General features: G+C 45.0%; 1 protein-coding gene across 1 annotated transcript in view; it reads left to right on the top strand.

Moving 5' to 3' along the window:
• Bfar (bifunctional apoptosis regulator) overlaps positions 1-19,688 on the top strand; it is a 30,133-nt gene that overhangs the window by 5,677 nt on the left and 4,768 nt on the right. Inside the window, exons 2-7 of the mRNA XM_051168046.1 lie at positions 7,606-7,940; positions 12,400-12,604; positions 13,529-13,698; positions 15,257-15,401; positions 16,915-17,088; positions 19,436-19,638. Of these exons, the coding sequence (XP_051024003.1) occupies positions 7,678-7,940; positions 12,400-12,604; positions 13,529-13,698; positions 15,257-15,401; positions 16,915-17,088; positions 19,436-19,638 (1,160 nt within the window). The 5' untranslated portion in view covers positions 7,606-7,677. The remainder of the gene's footprint in view (positions 1-7,605; positions 7,941-12,399; positions 12,605-13,528; positions 13,699-15,256; positions 15,402-16,914; positions 17,089-19,435; positions 19,639-19,688) is intronic.

Below are 19,688 nucleotides of genomic sequence, written 5' to 3'. Positions count from 1 at the left end.
CAGGCTGGCCTTGGAACTCACAGCAATCCGCCTGCCTCTATCTCCCAAGTGCTGGGATTAAAGGCGTGCACCACCACTGCCTGGATGATATCGATATCTTAAGAGAATAAAAAGTAAAAGAATGTGCTAAATCTCAAAGGACACATGAGTTTGTAATATAAGTTGAAATTGACGTATGTATCTGTGTGATACTGGGGATTAAAGTCAGAATTTTGTTATTCGAGGCATCTGATCCGCCACTGAGCTATAATCCCAGCACCAAAATGGATATTTTAAACCAACTAGTATTATGGTGTGTGTTACTTGGAAACCTCTAAGCTTTTTGTTTTGGGGATATTGTGGTTTTGGGGGTTTGTTTTTGTGTTTGTTCTTTTTGTTTTTCAAGACAGGGTTTCTTTGTGTAGCCTTGACTGTCCTAGACTCACTTTGTAGACCAGGCTGGCCTCAAACTCACAGAGGTCCACCTGCCTCTGCCTCCCGAGAGCTGGGATTAAAGGCGTGCGCCACCACGCCCGGCCGGTTCTGTTTTTCTTAGTAGCTCTATGAGTTGTTGAACAACTGCTGGGCGTAGTACAGAATACATCCTTGAGTGACCGACACAGAGACAGCCCAGCCTGTTGCCCTTCTCAGTCTACCCTCTACCCTCGTCTTGCCCAACACAACAAGTTAGCATAAAAAGGAGCATGTTACCTTTATCCTAGTGACCTCCGACCTTCTGCAGAAAGTCTTTGGAATTGGAAAAACAAAAAGTTTTAGACAGAAACTGGGAATGCTTCTGCCTATTAATGGAAGAGCCAGTTTGACTGTCACTAGCATTCTGTGTTTACTGCCTTTCTGGACCTTTGCCTCACCTAACATGGGCACATTAGTTTTTATTTAGTAGTCACAGGTGGTCAATCCTTTCTGGACCCATACTAGGCCTGCCCTCCTGGTTTGATTGTGAATGTCTCTGGAGCATCGGGCTCGTCCTAAGGGCTAACAGTTGGAAGTCATGTTGCAGTTAGTGTTGTCAAATCCTAGCTTGTTTTTCTCACGTGTACCATTACAGCAGCACGGTGTGGACTCGATGATAAAGGAGTAAATCAGTCCTTTGAGCTGATATTATTAAATGCTTCATCTTTAAATTGAACCATGTTTTTGTTTGGTTGGTTTTGGTTTTGGTGTTGTTGTTTTGTTTTTCGAGACAGCGTTTCTTTGTGTAACCTTTGCTGTCCTGGACTCACTTTGTAGGACAGGCTGGCCTTAAACTCACAGCAGTTCGCCTGCCTGGCCATGGTTTTTTTGTTTTGTTTTGTTTTTTTAATTTTTTAGGTTAATACACAAAGTAGTGGCAGATCATGATTTACAACTGAGCTCTTCCCATTACTGATTGGCTTCTATCTTCTCAGCTGTAAAGTGGAAATGAAAATAGTGCAGTTTCCCATCCAGCTGGTGTACCTTGTAGATTACAAGGGCTCAATAAGCATCAGCCATTCTTCTTCCTTTCAGTTGGTAGATAATGTGTAGCAAGAAGAAGCAGAGGCTCACAGAAGCCAAATGCCTTTTCTTTCTTTCTTTTTTTAATGTGTGTGGGGTATCTGTGTGTTACATGCATTCAGTGCCCCAGAGGCCAGAGGAGGTTAACTGGACTGGCAGATGGTTGTGAGCTGCCATGAGGGTGCTGGGATCTTCCTCTGGAAGAACAGCCATTGCTCTTAACCATGAGTCATCTCTTTAGCCCCAATGTGGGTTTTTGCACACACTGAACATTGATTGAGATATATATTTTTTAGGCTGCATCTTAAATAGACCCTAAAAGCATTAGTCCTCAAATTTTAGGTATAATTTCAGTCAGAATAACTGAAGTTTGGTTGGTTTGTGTGGGCATGTGGAGGCCAGAGGTCAATCGCAGGTGCCATTCCTTAGGTTCCATCTGTCTTCACCTGTCCTGGAACTCATTGAATAGGCTTTGGGATCTAACCAGTAGGCTTCAGGAATGGGCTTGTCTCCACCTCCCAGCTTTGGAATTATAAATAGGCTACAGATACTTTTTTTTTTTTCCTTAATGAGAGTTCTAAGAGATCAAACTTGGGTTCTTGGGCTTGTACACAAGCACCCAGCAACTGAGCTATCTGCTTGGCACCTTGGCTGTCTGTTTTGTTGTTAGTGTTGGGGACTGAAATAGGGTTTTACTGTAATTCTGCCTGACCTAGAACTCATCATTTCAGCCAGGCTGGCCTCAAATTCACCTGCCTCTGCCTCCTTTGTGCTAGGATTAAAGACGTGATTAGGCCTGTCAAAAACATTTTAAACCTAGATTATATGGTTTCTTACTTGATAAGCTCAAATTTTATTGCATTAAGTTGGTTGTGGTGGCAAGGCCTGTAATCCACTTAAGGTCAGCCTAGGCTACAGAGTGAAATCCTATCTCAGAACAGTGAAAGCATGTTCACATGCACTGCAGAGCTTGCTGTCTCTGCCTCCTGATTAAACTAAAGTAAACTACTTTAATCGTCAACATCCCCTTGCTGTGATGTTCTTTCTTACTTTTCATGGGCCCAGACGCAGTGGGGTCAAATGACCATAGACTGAACCTGTGCCCCCTCCTCTGCCAGTTCACTGCCATCTCCTTGCCATCAGGCCCCATACCCTGAAGCCAGGCACAGCCACAGCAAGGATGAAGTCACCGGCCAGTGTAGACTCAGAACTGTCAACAAGATGGCAGATGGGGTGCCTCAGAACCAACGAACAGTGGACAAAACCTCAGATGCTTGTGGAAAGGGAGTTTTAGTCATGGGCATACATGTGCCTAAAGCAAACATCCACTGAAGTGTAGAGGACAGCTCCAGCTGTCATCTTGGGAGGTAGAGACAGGCTCAGGTGGTCTCATCTGCAGACAAGACTGGCCTTGACAGGGCAGTGGTCCTCTTGCCTCAGTCTCCCAGTACTGGTGTCACAGGTACGAGCCACCATACTCCAGATGATGCCTGCAGAATTACCTCAGCTCATAAAGTTGCTTGCCAAGACAGGGTCTCTCTGTGTAGCCCTGGCTGGCCTGGAACTCACTCTATAGACCAGGCTGGCCTGGAACTCAGAGATCTGCCTGCCTCTGCTGGGGTTAAAAGCATTCACCACCACCACCTGGCTGATGATAATTATTTTAAAGTAAGTCCAGTTTTCAAAGAATTCAAAGGGTGTTGGATAAGGCAAAAGGAAGAGCCAACTTTAGTTAAATACTGGCTAGGATGATGGACTCTGGCTAAAACCATTCCAGTGTTTCCAGAAAATGCAGAGGCTTATAAAGGCAAACCCAGGTCCAATCAAGGGCAAGTAGATACCCTGATGTACTTTCTGCCTGTGTACCTCCCACCTAACAAGTGACCAAGCACATCCAGTGTAGTTAGGTCAAACAAACTTATTTAGGGAAATGAAGAAATGTGGCTTTTTGTCTTACATAAACACCAGCTTCCAGCATCTCAGGAGGTATCAGCCCTTGGGCAAGTGGGCTTACAAAGGTTAGAGATACTTTTGTTTTATGGATCTCGTAAGCAGTAGTTAAGACTTAAAATATAACTTTAGCTCTCACAATATTGCTAGTTGGCTAAGTAGTAGTGACTGCTATATGAGCAACTGACAAAGCAAACAGGTAATAGCAGTGCTACAGGTGGCAAGTAGCCCCCGGAATAAGTATGTAAATGAGGTCCAGACCAACTTGGGGAATTATGTATATGTAGCCCAGGATAACCTTGTATCTGTTGTGAATCAACAGAATGACCCTGAACTAGTCATCCTGCATTGGGAGCTGGCTGTGTGGCATACACCTCTATTCCCATTGTTCAGAGGCAGACACAGGTACATCTGTGAATTCCAGGATAGCCTGGGCTACATAGCAAACCCTATTTTAACAAAAACAGGTGAGGGCTATATACTAAGCTTGTCTTTAAAAAAGGAAGGGCGAGAGCCATATCACTGGAAGAGTGATGTCACGAAAAGGGCTGCATCACTAAGCGCTGCCCTGGAGAAGGCTTGCTCCCTCCGAGCATTCATCCATGGCCTGGGAGCCTGCGAGCCCACCAGCCCGGCTAAGCTTCGTTTGTATGCTTCGGGTCCAGGCCCGGTATGCATCGGGCCCTGGGAGGCTCCCAGGGGAAGAAGCAGGATGTGGGCTCCAGACCAACAGAGTATCTCTTTGTACTTGTCAGATGACACCAGAGAAATCAGGGCCTCCTCTTGGAGTTCTTGGCCCTCACAAAGAACCGGGCGGTGGTGGTGCACACCTTTAATCCCAGCACTCGGGACGCAGAGATAGGTGAGTTCAAGGCCAGCCTGGTCTACAATGCAAGTCCAGGACAGCCAAGGCTACACAGAGAAACCCTGTCTCAAAAAACCAAAATAAATAAATAAATAAATAAATAAATAAATAGGAAGGGCCTGAGACAAAAGGGCATCCTAAGAAAGCCAGCCTGCTGCAGACCAGATATTGGTGGCTACAAAGACCAATGTAGGACATTATTGCCCCTTGGCAATAATGCTTTGTCATTGTGGGGGCCCGTTGTAACCAGCTCCCAAAGTAGGAGACAGTAATCTGCCCCGGCCTGCGGGGCTCGACTAAAACTCGGGAGGAAGTTCACCTGTGGAAAATGCAAGACACAAAGAAAGAGAGCAAGTCTGATTGATCAAACACTCAAACTTTATTAGTCAGGCAGCAGCTTTTATAGTTCAGAAGGCAGGGAAGCATATTGCTATAGCAACCCAAGTGCAGGCCTTTCTCAAAACACAGGGAATTCCAGGCAGGGTTATAATGTCCTGCCACACAAGGTATCTGGCTCCATCTTTGTCTAGTCTAACTGCTAAACCATAACAGGGTTGCTCCGTCTCTGTCTGTCTTTAGTCTAACTGCTGACCCACAACAGGGTCAGCTAGTTTCTGGTGAAAGGCAAGCTCTGGGAAAAACAGAGATTTAAAGGTGCAGGCTCTGACAAGATGGCTGAACATTGGCCATATGGCCTATTGTCCCCAACAGTAATTGATGAAGACACTTTTATCCTGGTAAATGAAGTAATCTTTAATCTTGTTTTGTGGTGATCCCTCCTGAGAACCTAACAGAGACCTCAGGCTGCCAAGCAGCAAGTGCCCGTTCTATGCGCACAGGCTGGGCATGGATTCAGCCTGGCTCGCCTCTTTAGACTCCAGTCAAGGACCCAAGTGTTCATTTGAAAACAGCAGCTTTTCAGAGTGGCTCAGTTCCAGTGCAGACTCCTGGAGTTCCGCTGCACTCTCTGCTCTAGGAGCCAGGCTGTCATAAACTCATCAGTAGACTTCCCCACGCTGGCGTGTGCCTTGCCATTAGTTTTGAACTAGGTATTGATGTGTAGTTTGATCAGTAGTCTATGAACAGGAGGACACTGGAGGTGTGAATAGAAAGAGTTTCCCTGAGCCCAGCCTTGCCCGTGACCTCTCAAGTCGCTTCAGGGCATTTGAGGTGAAAGGAAACCAGTGCCCAGCTGCGCTCTAACCATGAGCAGAATACACGGCAAACATCCTGTTGCTTCGCCAGGGCAGCTGGTGTGTTCACCAAAGCCACAGCGTGGAACCTTGTAACTTGAGTGTCACAAGTAGATGTCACCTCTCTTCTCTAACAGCACTGCTTTCTTACCCATAGAAACAATCAGTTCATACAGATAGGAGGAGCAGAGAAGACTCAACTGAGGGACACACTACCCTTTCTGGGAGTTTCCAAGCTTGGTAGTCTGTGGCAAGGCTTTACTATGTGGCTTAGGCTGTCTTTGACTTGTGCTTCTCCTGCCTCTCCCGCCTAGGTGCTGGGTTATAGATATGAACCACTATACCTAGCTACTTTTAAGATTTTGAATTTAAATTAAAATGAACCTAACAACTTCAAAATATGGGGTGCATTCAGTGTAACTCACTGAGAAGGCTAAGGCAACAGGCTAATTTAGGGCCAGCTTGAACTACGTAGCAAACCATAATCTGAAAAGCCAAAACAAAAGTAATCTATACATAGCTTTCAGGTCTTGGTTTCTTGCTTTGTAAAGATTTGTTGTTTTGTTTTTCAAGACAGGATTTCTCTGTGTAGCTCTGGCTGTCCTGGACTCGCTTTGTAGAGCAGGCTGGCCTCGAACTCACAGAGATCCACCTGTGTCTGCCTCCCTGAATGATTTTTCCCCTCTTACAATAGTAATATTTTGTTGCATGTAGATTAAGTATCTTGGCAGCCCTAGCCCCAGCGAATCAGAAACATTTATCCACAAGCCCCTACCTCCCCACTGACCAAGGTTTATAAAGGTTGGTTGGCTTTCTCTCTTGTGATCACTGCCATTCCTCCACCATGGCTATCTGAGACTTGGTTTGTTCTAGGAAAGAATCACCACTGCACGCCCAGGGCTTGCTTGACTGGCAGTCAAGGCAGTGGGGCGTGGCTGCCTTGTCAGCCTCTGAAGCCTGCCCCATCACCACTGCTAGCTTGGTGCTGACCACCCACTGGGCCTGTGTCTCTGCAGACCTGCCTTCTGGCTGGTTTCCGGCTTCTGCCTCCTCTTCTGTGCTAAGCAAGGCACAACAGGCTGTAGCACTTTGGTATCATCGCGGGCTTGTGGAGGTCCTGAGGCTCCATTACCGTCAAATACCAGCAATCTCATCCTAAAAGAGCTAAGCTGTACCACTATGGACAACTCTTAGCTCACGGGCCTTGCCCTAAAGCGCTGGAGCAGGACCCGAGTGGGACCTCTGCTCTCAAGGTCCCTCTGTTATCTTCTTGAAGCAAGCAGCTCCTGGACGGCCCCACAAGAAGCAGAATCCAGGCCACCCACAGGATGCTGAACACCACTGTTCCTTCTGCCTAGGTGTGCTCAAGCACATTCTGTGTGTTTGGAGCAGCAACCTAATTATAGGAGTGGAAGCACTTGGCTTTGTTATCTTACATGAGCAGCAGCCACCAGCGTTCTAGGAAGTTATCTATCCTTAGGCACTGGGGCTTACAGGGTAGAGGCATTTTTATTTTATAGGTCTCTTAAGTACAGTAATTTAAACTTAAAACATAACTTTAGCCCTCACAGCGGGTCTCTTGCCTCAGCCTGCTTGGTGCTGGGACTACAGTTGTAAGCTACGATGGTAAGCTTATTTTGATATGATCTCCATATGCTTTCAGGCTATTTTCAAACTAGACTCCTGTGACCTTCCTCAACTCCTGAACAGATGTACTTTGTCTGTTAACATGGTGTCCCCAAACTTTTGTGGCTAGTGTGGGTAGCAACAGCCAAGACTAAGAAACATACCCTAACACCAGAAGTAATATGTGCCCTTTGCCCCACTCCTTTTTTGGGCTAGTGTGCTGTTTTGATTTTATTATGAAGTACAGCTCAGTTGGTAAGAGTTCTGTCTAGCATGTATGAAGCCCTGGGTTCAATCTCCAGCTTCACAGAAACCAAGTATGGGAGCAGACACTTCCAGGAGCTTGAAGCAGAAGGATCTAGAATTTGAGGCCAGCCTGGACTATATGAGACACCCCCTGCCCCACCTCTCAAAAAGAAAAAGAAAGAAAAACTTATATAGAATGGTGAAATCTTACACAACTACTATTCATCCTGTTTTATTGCTTCCACCTAGACCTTATGATACATTATAGCTGTGCCCTGAGTCTGAAAGGGTCTATGTGTGTGGATCCCCGATTGCTGAGAAATGGAGGAACCTCAGAAAAATGACCTGAACACACCAGGGCAGGAGGAAGATCATCCTGTAAGAAGCACCAGCCCTCAGATTTCTGTTAGTGAGTTTTCCTGCCACTGCTGTTATGACATCCTGGTTAACCCCACCACCTTGAACTGCGGCCACAGCTTCTGCCGGCACTGCCTAGCATTATGGTGGATGTCTTCAAAGAAGACAGAGTGTCCGGAATGCAGGGAGAAATGGGAAGGCTTCCCCAAAGTCAACATTCTCCTCAGGTAACACTGGCTTCTATTGGCAGCATGAGTCTGCAGTGGAGTTTCTCTGTGAACTGCTATAGGAAAAGGAACAGGCTTGAGGTGGATCATTCTAGGAGTTTGGGACCAAAAAACCAGATCTATCTATCTTTCTTTCTTTCTTTCTTTCTTTCTTTCTTTCTTTCTTTCTTTCTTTCCAGGGATTCTCTGTGTGGCCTTGGCTGTCCTGGATTCAGTTTGTAGACCAGGCTGGCCTCAAACTCACAGAGATCTGCCTGCCCTTGCCTCCTGAGTGCTGGGATAAAGGCATGCACCATCACTGGCAGGCCAGCTTTCTTTTCTTACTAGTGGCTGTCATCTGTCTTTCTGTTTTGTTTATTTATCTTTTAGGCAAGGTCTCACTGCACCATGCCTGGCTGGCATGAAGCCTGCTGCGTAGATGGAGCTGGCCTTAAGCTCACAGAGAGATATGCCTGCCTCCTGAGCGCCACACCCATTGCCCTTTCCTCTGAACCCACCTTGTTCTTTAGTTTCTGATACTGAGTCACACTGAGCTCAGGTTGGCGTCAAACTCACACTGGTCCTCTTGACTCCCTCCCAAGTACGAGGGTTACAGGCACAGGCTGCCATGCCTAGCTTATTTTGTTCAGCTTTTGTAGGAAGGACCAGAAATGAATTTTGGGTTATGATCATTGCTTATAATCCCCTATTCTGGAACACTTCTTAGATTTATACTTATGAAAAAAAGATAAAAGTATATAATTAGAAGTAACTTGTACTAATTTTCATAATCTGTAAATAAAGCCTATGGCTGTCATTACTTGGTAGAATTTCTCTCAGCTGGACACAAGCCCTTCAGATGATTGGTTCTTCCTCGCTCCCGTGCAGTAGGGTTTTTCCAGTTTTCGTTTGCTTTGGTTTTGGTTTCTTTTATTCGCTTTGGTTTTGGTTTCTTTTATTCCTTATTTGTATGATGTTTTACCTGCATGTGTGTATGTGCATCTTATTTGTGCCTGCTGCCCAAGTAAGTCAGAAGGTCATGGGTCTCCTAGAACTGGAGTTACAGATCTAGGAATCAGACCCAGGTCCTCTGCAAAGGCTTAACTTGGAGCCTTCTCTACAGCTCCTCCCGGTTTTTGTTTGTTGGTGTTGGTTTAAGGTGTGTCTCTCTGTGTGGTGTGAGTGTGTGTGTGTATGATATGTGCGTAGGAGGTTTTGGTTTGTTTGTTCCTTTTATTGTTATTTAAGACTGGGCTCGCTATATAGGCTGGAACTCATGCCTGGTGCCTTTGAGGCTTTGCTGCTTTTTTCTTCTCCTGTTACCTTAGCGCAGTGTGCCTAACCGCTCTCAGATCAGTAGAACACCCAAAAGGCCCATGAACCCATTAACCCAGCATTGGTCATAACTATCAGCTTTACTTTACTGAAAGATTAATCTCACCTGGAAAGAAGACTCCCTGATTTTAAGTCATTGAAAATGAATAAAGCCAGCTGGGCATGGTAGTGCATACCTTTAGGACCAGCACTCAGGAAGGCAGAAGCAGGCAGATCTCTGTGAGTTCGAGGTCTGCAAAGGGAGTCCAGGACATCCAAGGTTACACAGAGAAATCCTGTCTTGAACAAGACTAAACAACAGTGGGAAAAAAAAACAGTCAAGAAAATAAAGAGAGCCCGCAAGATGGCTCTATGGGCAAACGTACCTACTGCCAGTCCTGACAATGGAATTGTAATCTCCTGGGTTCACAGGGTGGAAAGTTGTCCTTTCAACCTCCAGCATGTTCCATGGAGGGAAAAATGGGACGGTTTCCCTAGCGTCAAAACATTTATAAACACATACACAAAATAAATAAGTAGAATAAAAATAATTTTAGAAATAGCCTTAGACTCCTCCGTATCTAGTTTGGTTCTCAGAGCTTGTCCGTCAGACCAGCCTGGTAGATCAGCTCTCTCCCCTAACCAGAGGAGCTTCTTGCTGGGCTGTGGTTACAGACAGACAACTTTAATCTCAGCATCCAGGAGGCAGAGGAGTTTGAGGCCAGCCTGGTCTGCAGAATAAGTTCCAGCCCAGCCAGGATTACATAGAGAAACCTTGTCTCAAAAAAACAAGCAAGCAAACACATAAGAAAGAAGGCGCAGCTTTTTATGGCAAACAGATGCTACTACAGAGAACCAAAACTGGTGACTGGGGGCACTTAGCCCCACTTGATCATAACAACCCCTACACCTAAGGCTCAAGGAAAATCATGGAAAGATTGCTTGAAATGAGGTAGTGCCTTTGAGACATGACAAGGAAGCTACAACCATGAAATCTGAAAAATATTTACACAAGACCCAAATAAACATAACACCAGTTGATATGGCAATGTAATTGGGGAAAGGTTTTGGGGGCTTTTCTTTTTCTTTTTCTTTTTTCTTTTTTCTTTTTTTTTCTGTTTTTTTTTTTTTTTTTTTTTTTTTTTCCTTTTGAGACAGGGTTTCTCTGTGTAACAGCCCTGGGTGTCTTGGCTGTTCTGGACTTACTTTGTAGACCAGACTGGCCTCAAACTCACAGAGATCCTCCTGCCTCTACCTCCTGAGTGCCAACACACATGGGTGTCTTGCTGTCCTGGACTCACTCACAAAGATCCTCCTGCCTCTACCTCCCGAGTGCCACCACACCTACCTGGGGAAAATTTCTTAAGTCTTACCCCTAAATCAAGAGCTATAGGCAATCAGTGGCTGCTGAGAAAGGGAGAATCAGCATTCTCCAGGGGCAAGCTCACTGAGAGCCATCCAGTTCCCAAGTTGTCAGCCTTGAACATAGGTTTATTTGAGCAACACTAAATGGATTCTGTATTTTATATATAAAACATTAACAGAGAGAAGGCATTAATTTTACAGGGAGGAATTGTGGGAGAGGGAAAAGTAGAAATGATGTAAATTCAGTATTCCTATGTGAAATTTTCAGAAAAAAAAAAAAAAAAAACTTAGCTGGGCAGTGGTAGTGCACACCTTTAATCCCAGTACTTGAGAGGCAGAGGCAGGCAGATGGCTGTGAGTTCCAGGACAGCCTGGTCTACAAAGTGAGTCCAGGACAGCCAAGGCTACACAAAGAAACCCTGACTTGAAAAAAATCTAAATTAATTAATAAATTAAAAAGAAACTAGATATTTTTATAAAAGAAGGAAATAATGCCTCTGTCCAAAAACAAAACAAAAAACTCACAATTGTATAGAATACTCTTCCAACAAACTTTATTTTATATTTCTGTAAGCTAGTTTTTATAATAGCATAAGCCATACACACATATACACTCATATACTTTTAATTTTCCGTGGGGTTTTTGGAGTACGGTCTTACTCTGCAGCCCAGACTGGCCTCAAAACCACAGTAGTCACCATATTTGGCTTCCTGAATGCTGGGGATACAGGCATTAACAGCCACATCTAGTTTATTGTTTAAATTATTTTACTTACTCAAAGCTAGTAATTAAGCAAAAGACCTCTCTTCTCCCACCTTAGAATCCTTTTCCGTCTCTGCAGAATAATTTCAGTTATGATTTCATTCAGATTTTAAAGTTTTGAAAAGCACTGAAGAGAGAACTCAGGAGCTAAAAGCACTGGCTGCTTCTCCTGCAGAGGACCTGGGCTCAGTTCCCAGCACTAACATGGCAGCTCACAAACACCTGTAACTCCAGCTCCAGGTGTGCGCCCATAAATACACTCAGGCACATGCCCACACTGCAAATAAGTAAATCTGTAAAACAAAAGAAAGCCGTGGCTGTCCTGGATTCACTTTGTAGACCAGGCTGGCCTCGAGCTCACAGTAATCCACCTGCCTCTGCCTCTTGAGTGCAGGGATTAAAGGCGTGTGCCACCATGTCCGGCTGTCATCCAATATTACATATGCCCTAAATTATCCAACTTGACACTAAGTAGGCCAGTAGGCACATTTATAAAATCATGTGGTATTCTACTATAAGAATTCAGTATTATATTTCAGGCTCAGCAAATAATAGTACTTGCCACTTAAGCGTGCTGACCAGAGTTTGATGAAGAAGGAGAGAACGGAGTCATCTATCCTCCACACATGCATGACTACACTTACTCACACATTGAGCACATACGTGCACACAATCATTGTAAGTAGTATTTTTGAGTTGGTCTCACTGTGTCAGTCACCCAGGAGCTCTCTGTAGATTAGGGTAGCCTAGAACTCAGAGTTCCGCCCTAGGAATGCTGGGGTTAAAGGCATGTGCAACACACCTGGCAGTATCAAGGGCCGGCCTGTGGCTCAGTCCCCAGTACTTCCAGGAAAAATGCTTGCATTTAAGCATTTCATTTGGCTGTTTTCTTAATGGTGGGCACATAGATTGTTGTAGTTTTTTTTGCTTTTATCATAAGCACCAACGTGGACTATGAAATGGTTGTGTTAGTGGGTGTGGTTTCTTAATGCTATATTTTGTCAAGCACCTGTCCTGTGGTTTCTCTCTTCTCCACAGGGATGCCATTGAAAAGTTGTTTCCTGATGCCATTAGAATTCGAGTTGAAGACATTGAGCAGAACAACGACGTAGTGCAGAGTCTTGCAGCCTTTCAGAAATACGGGAGTGATCAGACTCCCTTAGCTCCCCGCACAGGGCGAGCCAATCAGCAGAGAGGAGGCGGCTTCTTCTCCGGCGTGCTCACGACTTTAACTGGTGTGGCAGTAAGTGTGGCTGCTTACCCTGCGCCCTGTGCCGTCCCAGTTGCCTCTGAAGTCAGCTCTTCTGACATTGCTTCAAATAGTGGGTGCCATGACCATGTGTAACTTACTGTAGACATTAAAATTGCACTGCATGTTGGCAACAGAGTCATTGGTCCTTTTCCTGACCTGCGCAGTAGCATCATGATGGCCCCATTTCAGAGTTGAGGAAATGAGCAGCACAAGACTAAGAAGCCTCACCTGCGCTGGTGCTAGACTCCCAGGAGCACACAGTGTCACTGCCGATGCACACTTTTTTTAAAAAATTATTTCTTTATTATGTATACAGCATTCTGCCTGCAGGCCAGAAGAGATGGTTGTGAGCCACTATGTGGTTGCTGGGAATTGAACTCATGACCTTTGGAAGAGCAGTCAGTGCTCTTAACCTCTGAGCCATCTCTCCAGCCCCCCGATGCTCACTTCTCAAGTCCAGTCTTCTGAAAGTCTTAATATTTTCCTTATAGAAAAGGCATTGGCCGGGCGTGGTGGCGCACGCCTTTAATCCCAGCACGCGGGAGGCAGAGGCAGGCGGATCGCTGTGAGTTCGAGGCCAGCCTGGTCTACAAAGTGAGTCCAGGATGGCCAAGGCTACACAGAGAAACCCTGTCTCAAAAAAGCAAAAACAGAAAAAAAAAGAAAAGAAAAGGCATTGGTGAAGTCAGGCACCCAACTACTCCTGGGCTGTGTACCCTTTCTAGATCTCTCTGCGCAGCCATGAGCATAAATGAGCCTGGAGATGTTGTGTCCTCACTTCTCTATGACAGAGGCTGCCTTCTTTCCTGAGTAGCCACGGCATCATTTCTCAGACACGGCCCCTTCCTTGCCCCGCCCCATATTCACATCCTCAGAAGCTGACCTGCTCACTGCTGACAGTCTGTCTCCTTTCAGGTCGTCCTGCTTGTGTACCACTGGCGCAGCAGAGAATCTGAGCATGGGATCCTGGTGCACAAGGCTGTAGCCAGATGGACAGCAGAGGAGGTCGTCCTCTGGTTGGAACAGCTGGGCCCTTGGGCTTCTCTATACCGAGACAGATTCTTATCAGAAAGAGTAAATGGAAGGTGAGGAAAAAAGGTCTTGCACGCCAAGGCAGGCATAGTGGTGCATGCCTGTAGTCCTAGAAGCAGGCGGACCTCTGTGAGTTTGAGGTTAGCCTAGCCTACGTAGTAAGTTGTAGGCCAGCCAGGGCTACATAAAGAAACCCTGTGTGCTGCCCCTCCCCGCCAAATTCTGTCACGCCAAAACGTGTATAGATGTCTTCATCGAGATACATTCTACTGTCCGCAAATCCATCCTTATACAAGTGTATAAATGTGGATTTGTAATGTCTTCACAGATATGCACAACCATTTCCAGTCAACCTTTAGAACAGTTTCCTGGCTCCCAAAGGAAGACTCTTCCCTTTACTGATCCATCCTCACTCCCTTCTCACTCAGCAGATGCCGTTGATCTTCATCCAAAAATGTATTTGTCTATGGTTCTTGGATATTAATGTAATCACACAATATGTAACACTCTGTGTGTAGCTTTTTCACTCAGCATAGCTTCAAAGTTCACAGATGATATAGCATGCATCTGTGCTTTATTCTGTGTATAAGGAGACCAGATTGTCAGTTCTTTACCTGGTGACTCCATTTGTGGCTGTTTTGAAGAGTGCTGCTAAGATCACTCACGCCCAAGGTTTGGTGTAGATCTGTATTCTGGGAGGCCCCTTGGTGAGGAGTGGCCTCATCCCAGGGTCAGACTGTGTTTACTTTTCAAAGACACTGTTGAACTGTTTTTGACAGGGGCTGAACCATTTTATATCAGTGACATTTTAATTTCTGTGTTACTCCTCATTTTGAAAGTAACATTAAAAAAATAATAATTGGGTGGTAGTGGCACACACCTTTAATCCTAGCATTCAGGAGTCAGAGGCAGGCAAAAATCTGAATTTGAAGCCTCCCTGGTATATAGAGATTATGCCAGGACTACACAGTGAAACCCTGTCTCAAACAAAACAAAACAAAAGACATTGCAACATCAAAAGTGCAACATCTTACTCTAGCCCTTAAAATAAAGAACGGATTTGTAACTTTTATTAAATTGAACTAATATCTCAGTACAACTACTGTTCTTTGTTTTTAGCTTGCCCAGGCTGGCCTCAGAATTAGCATCCTTCTGCCTCAGCCTTCCAAGTCACTAGTGTTTCAGATGTGCAGTACTGAATCCAGCTGAAACCACCACTCTTAATGTAATAATGTTCAGTTGGACTTCCATCTGGTTTTCTCCTACACATACCCTTTTAAAATTAAAGTAATATAGGACAGTAGGAATCTGTGACTGATAGATTGCAGGCTTAAGAAAAAGCAAGTCATTTTATTTCTGAAGCCAGCTTTTGATCCACAAAATGGTCAGGATGCTTTTCTCTGCAGAGTTAAATGGATAAGGACAATGGTTTGTGAAAACATTTCCCACTGGCAGTTGGCTGGTAGGAAGCAGACTGCTCTTGGCAGTCACGGGCACTACTGCCTACATTGAACATCCTGCCTTACCAAGCACAGGAAGGCAGAGCCCAGGTTGGAAGGCTTTCCTCCCACGGGCAACCTCAAAAGTCATTTCCACCCCTCACCTCTCCAGGTTGCTTTTAACCTTGACAGAGGAAGAATTTTCCAAGGCACCATACACCATAGAAAACAGTAGCCACAGAAGAGTCATTCTCACGGAGCTGGAGCGTGTGAGAGCCCTGGGGGTGAAGCCACCACAGAATCTCTGGGAGTACAAGGTAAACTTTGTTTGTTTGTTTGTTTTGTTTTAATTGGAAAAGAGAACATGGTAGAAACAACTAGCAATCACCTTCGTGCTCGCTGTGTAACTTGAGAAAGCACTGCAGGCATTGAAGCCACATGCATCGCTCCTCTCCAGAGGCACCGGGGTCCTGCAGAGGGTGCTGCAGGAGCCCCTCGGGTCTCTGTCCACAGGATGCATTGTTTCACAGGCAGCACGCAAATAGCTGCTTCTCCCTGGGGCCTCCAGTCCATTCTTTTTCTCTCTGATGTAGTAGTCTTCACTGGACATGTGTAACAATATATGGATTTTCCTGTTGTAGCTCCTGAATTGAGTCTCTGTGGGGAATGGTTTGTTAATAACATCCCAGTGGAAACTGCACTGTCTTTGGTGGGGTGAGGCTATTTTGTTTGTTTGTTTGGGGTTCTTTTATTTATTATTTATTTTTTTAATTTTTTTATTTTTTGAGATAGGGTTTCTCTCGTGTAGCCTTGGCTATCCTGGTACTTTGTAGACCAGGATGGCCTCAAAGAACTCACAGTGAGCCACCTGCCTCCGCCTCCCGAGTGCTGGGATTAAAGGCGTGAGCCCCCATGCCTGTCTGGTTATTCTGTTTTTTAGACCTAGTTTGTCCTCGTTGGTTTGGAGCTCACTGCCCTACTTCAGCTTCCTGAGAGCTGGGATTGCAGACATGCACCAGCAAGACTGGGTGGGGAAAGTACTGAATGCAGTTAGGCATAGCAGCACATTAAATAGCCTAACAGAGGTAGAGGTGATGGCACGCATCCTTAATCCCAGAGGCAGGTGGACCTCTGAATTGAGATCATCCTGATCTGCAAAGATTAGAGATGTGTGTAACCATATTTAGCAAGACTGGAGCTTTCTATGATATACCCCAACAAATGAGCTCTGTACCACACAAAAGATTGATGACAAAGTGTTAAATGATTGTTAATATTTAATATTGAGTTATTATCTTACTAATATCAGCGGTTACTCCTTAACCAGGTATATACCCAAATAACCCCACAAAGAGACTAAGGTCTATTTAATTAACCTATAGCAAAATGCTGTGCAATAATTACTCCACCCTAAACCTCCAGACTAGTATAACTTCCTCCCATTCTGATTTCCCACTTTATACTTGCTTTTTACTCATATCCTTCCTGTCCTTCCTGCTCTTTCTCCTCCCCACACTGGAACAGGATGTCCCACCCTATTCTCTGTTATTGTTCAGCATTGGCTAGTTGGTTTTTATTGGCAATACAAAGAACCAATGGTGACATGTTTACATAAACTTGAAACAGGAGATACTTAGAATAAACATCACAATGCAATGTCGAATTGAAGCCAGTTAATGGGGTGGAGAAATCAGCATTTGAATCAACAAAGATAAGCTGTACACAGTTCCCAAGAACATTTTGCCAACAGCCAAGGTCAGGGGACATTGAAGGAGTGCAGGTGGAGAGCTGGCCACCATGTATATAACATGTCTGTTTTGTCCTCTGCAGGCTGTCAACCCAGGCAGATCCCTGTTCTTGCTGTACGCCCTCAAGAGCTCGCCAAGACTTGGCTTGCTATACCTGTACCTGTTTGACTACACTGACTCCTTTCTACCCTTCATCCATACCATCTGCCCTCTGCAGGAAGACAGCTCTGGGGAGGACATCCTCACCAAGCTTCTGGTAAGTCTATCATAGTTCCTGGAAAAAAGTAATTCTGCAATACCTCAGTGTTATACAGAGCTGGAGAGAGCACACTAGCCTTTGTGTGAGTTTTGCAGAGAAAGGCCCCTGCAGAAGAAAAGACTGTCCCTCTCGTAGATGCCAGCTTTGTTTTCCGTACTCCTCAGCCACTGTGATGACCCTTTCAGTCTTGAAATATTTTTTGAAAAAAGCATTGCTCTTGTTATAAAAGAAGTTATTGTAGGTTCAGAACACTCTAAGAGAGTAGATGTATGGACCTTCAAATTGGGCAGGACCCCTAAAGGGAGTAATTATCCAGCTACAAAGCAGGGTTTGAATCTGCCCTGAAGGACTCAAAACAGTAAGCCATGGCCCACGGTGTAAGTGCCAGCGTTGGCCAGTTGTTTCTTCATGTCGGGTGTCATTCCCCAGCCCCTATAGGGCTGCTTTTACTGGCATGGCTTCTCTTATGCCAGGTGGTCATTTGAGAGTAATCTCCCTTGTTTGTTACTGTTGGACTAATCCTTACAGTCTGCCTTTCTCAAAAAGTGTCATGCATATAGGAATTATGGTCTGTAATCTACACCCATAAATGCTAAAGCAACATTTCCACATCTTCAAAGTACCTTCCCCGACCCTGCCAGTTTCTTTGTGTAGCCTTGGCTGTCCTAGCCTTGCTGATCTACCTGCCTCTGCCTCCCAAGGGCTGGGATTAAAGGCATGTGCCACAGGCCCTTTTAAACACAGCAGTCAGGTGTCTTGTCTGCCGACCTTGGAGTTTAAAGTCTAATTACCCAGTGTCCAGCTAGTGCTCTATGTGCACAGAAGCTATAAAATGTTTGTATTTCCACAAGCACCAATCTGACTGTTCATCGTTAACTTTTGTTTTGTTTTGTTTTTTATGTGAATGTAACTATGCTTATTCTTTTTTTTTATAAAGATTTATTTATTGTGTATACAGTATACATCAGATCACATTATAGATGGTTGTGAGCCACCATGTGGTTGCTGGGTATTGAACTCAGGACCTCTGGAAGAGCAGTCAGTGCTCTTAACCACTGAGCCATCTCTCCAGGCCCTCATCGTTGACTTTTTATCTGCTAAAACCTAATTAAAAATAGAAGTACAGGCTAGGAGATGGTGGCACATGTATTTAATCCCCAACACTCAGAAGGCAGGTGGATCTCTATGAGTTCAAGGCCAGCCTAGTCTACAAAATCATTTCAAGACAGCCAAGGCTACCCAGAGAAACCCTGTCTTGAAAAAACAAAAAAATCATAAATTGTAAGTACACACTATCTTAAGAAATCTCAAGATCTGGGGCTGGAGAGATGGCTCAGTGGTTAAGAGCACCGCCTGCTCTTCCAAAGGTCCTGAGTTCAATTCCCAGCAACCATATGGTGGCTCACAACCATCTGTAATGTGATATGGCACCTCTTCTGGCTTGCAGGAGTACAGAGTACATGCAAGCAAAGCACTGTATACACAATAATAAATAAATAAATCTTTAAGAAATCTCAAGATCTTTTATTTTTATATTTAGACCTTTTTTTCATTTACCCATGTTACCATGCTTTGACCTTCCATGTAGATGCAGAGAAATATAACACAAATCCTAAGTTCATTTCAGCCCTATTATTCATAACTCAGGCTCATTAAGATTTTTACCCCTGTAGTTCCACAACTTTACAATAAGCATCTCAGTTCAAACTTTTTGGCAACATTTTTCTTTATTTTGGATTTGTGTGTGTATATGAATGTGACATCAGTGTATATGTGTGGCATACACTGTGTGCAGGTGCTTGGACCTGTGCAGATGCCTGATGAGGTGTGGTCTCTATTCCTGCTTTGCTCCTTTGAGGCAGAGTCTCTCTGAGCCTGGAGCTCAGGTTTTTCAGCTAAGCTGGCAGCCAGGAAGCAAGTCTCAAAGATTCTCACATCCCCACCCGTCAGTGCTGGGGTCACGGGTTCATGAAGGACCATACCAGGCTTCTCTGAAGTAGGAGCGTCCAAACTCCATCCTCATGCTTGTACAGCATGCACCCGTAACCATTAAGCCTTTTTTTTTTTAAAGTCCCATCTTTATCTATTTTAAGATGAATTATTACAAGGGAGATTGATAGATTAATATTCTCTTGTGAGCCATGCACATGCTTTTATTCCCCGAGCTCTGAACTGACACAGGAAAAACGTGAGCCCACGGCCAGCTAGAGCTATCTAAGATGCTATTTGAAAAAAAATTAGATAGTTAGAGGTGTGTGTGTACATGAGCATAAAGGCACAAAGCTCGCCTATCTGTGCTGCTCATGTGCGTCACCTGTGGCTGGGTCTCTGCGTGTTCTTCAAGGACCTGAGGGAGCCCACGTGGAGGCAGTGGAGAGAGTTCCTTGTCAAGTACTCCTTCCTCCCGTACCAGCTGGTTGCGGAGTTCGCCTGGGACTGGCTGGAGGTGCACTACTGGACATCCCGCTTCCTCATTGTCAATGCCATGCTGCTGTCTGTGCTGGAGCTGTTTTCTTTTTGGAGGATCTGGTCAAGAAGTGAGCTGAAGTAAGTGCCGTCCTGTGGGAGGTGGGTGGAGCAGCGGGGAGTGGTAAAGA

This window comes from Acomys russatus, chromosome 25, assembly GCF_903995435.1.
Source record: "Acomys russatus chromosome 25, mAcoRus1.1, whole genome shotgun sequence".
Lineage (NCBI taxonomy): Eukaryota > Metazoa > Chordata > Mammalia > Rodentia > Muridae > Acomys > Acomys russatus.
This window is presented reverse-complemented; position numbering and strand designations above follow the sequence as displayed.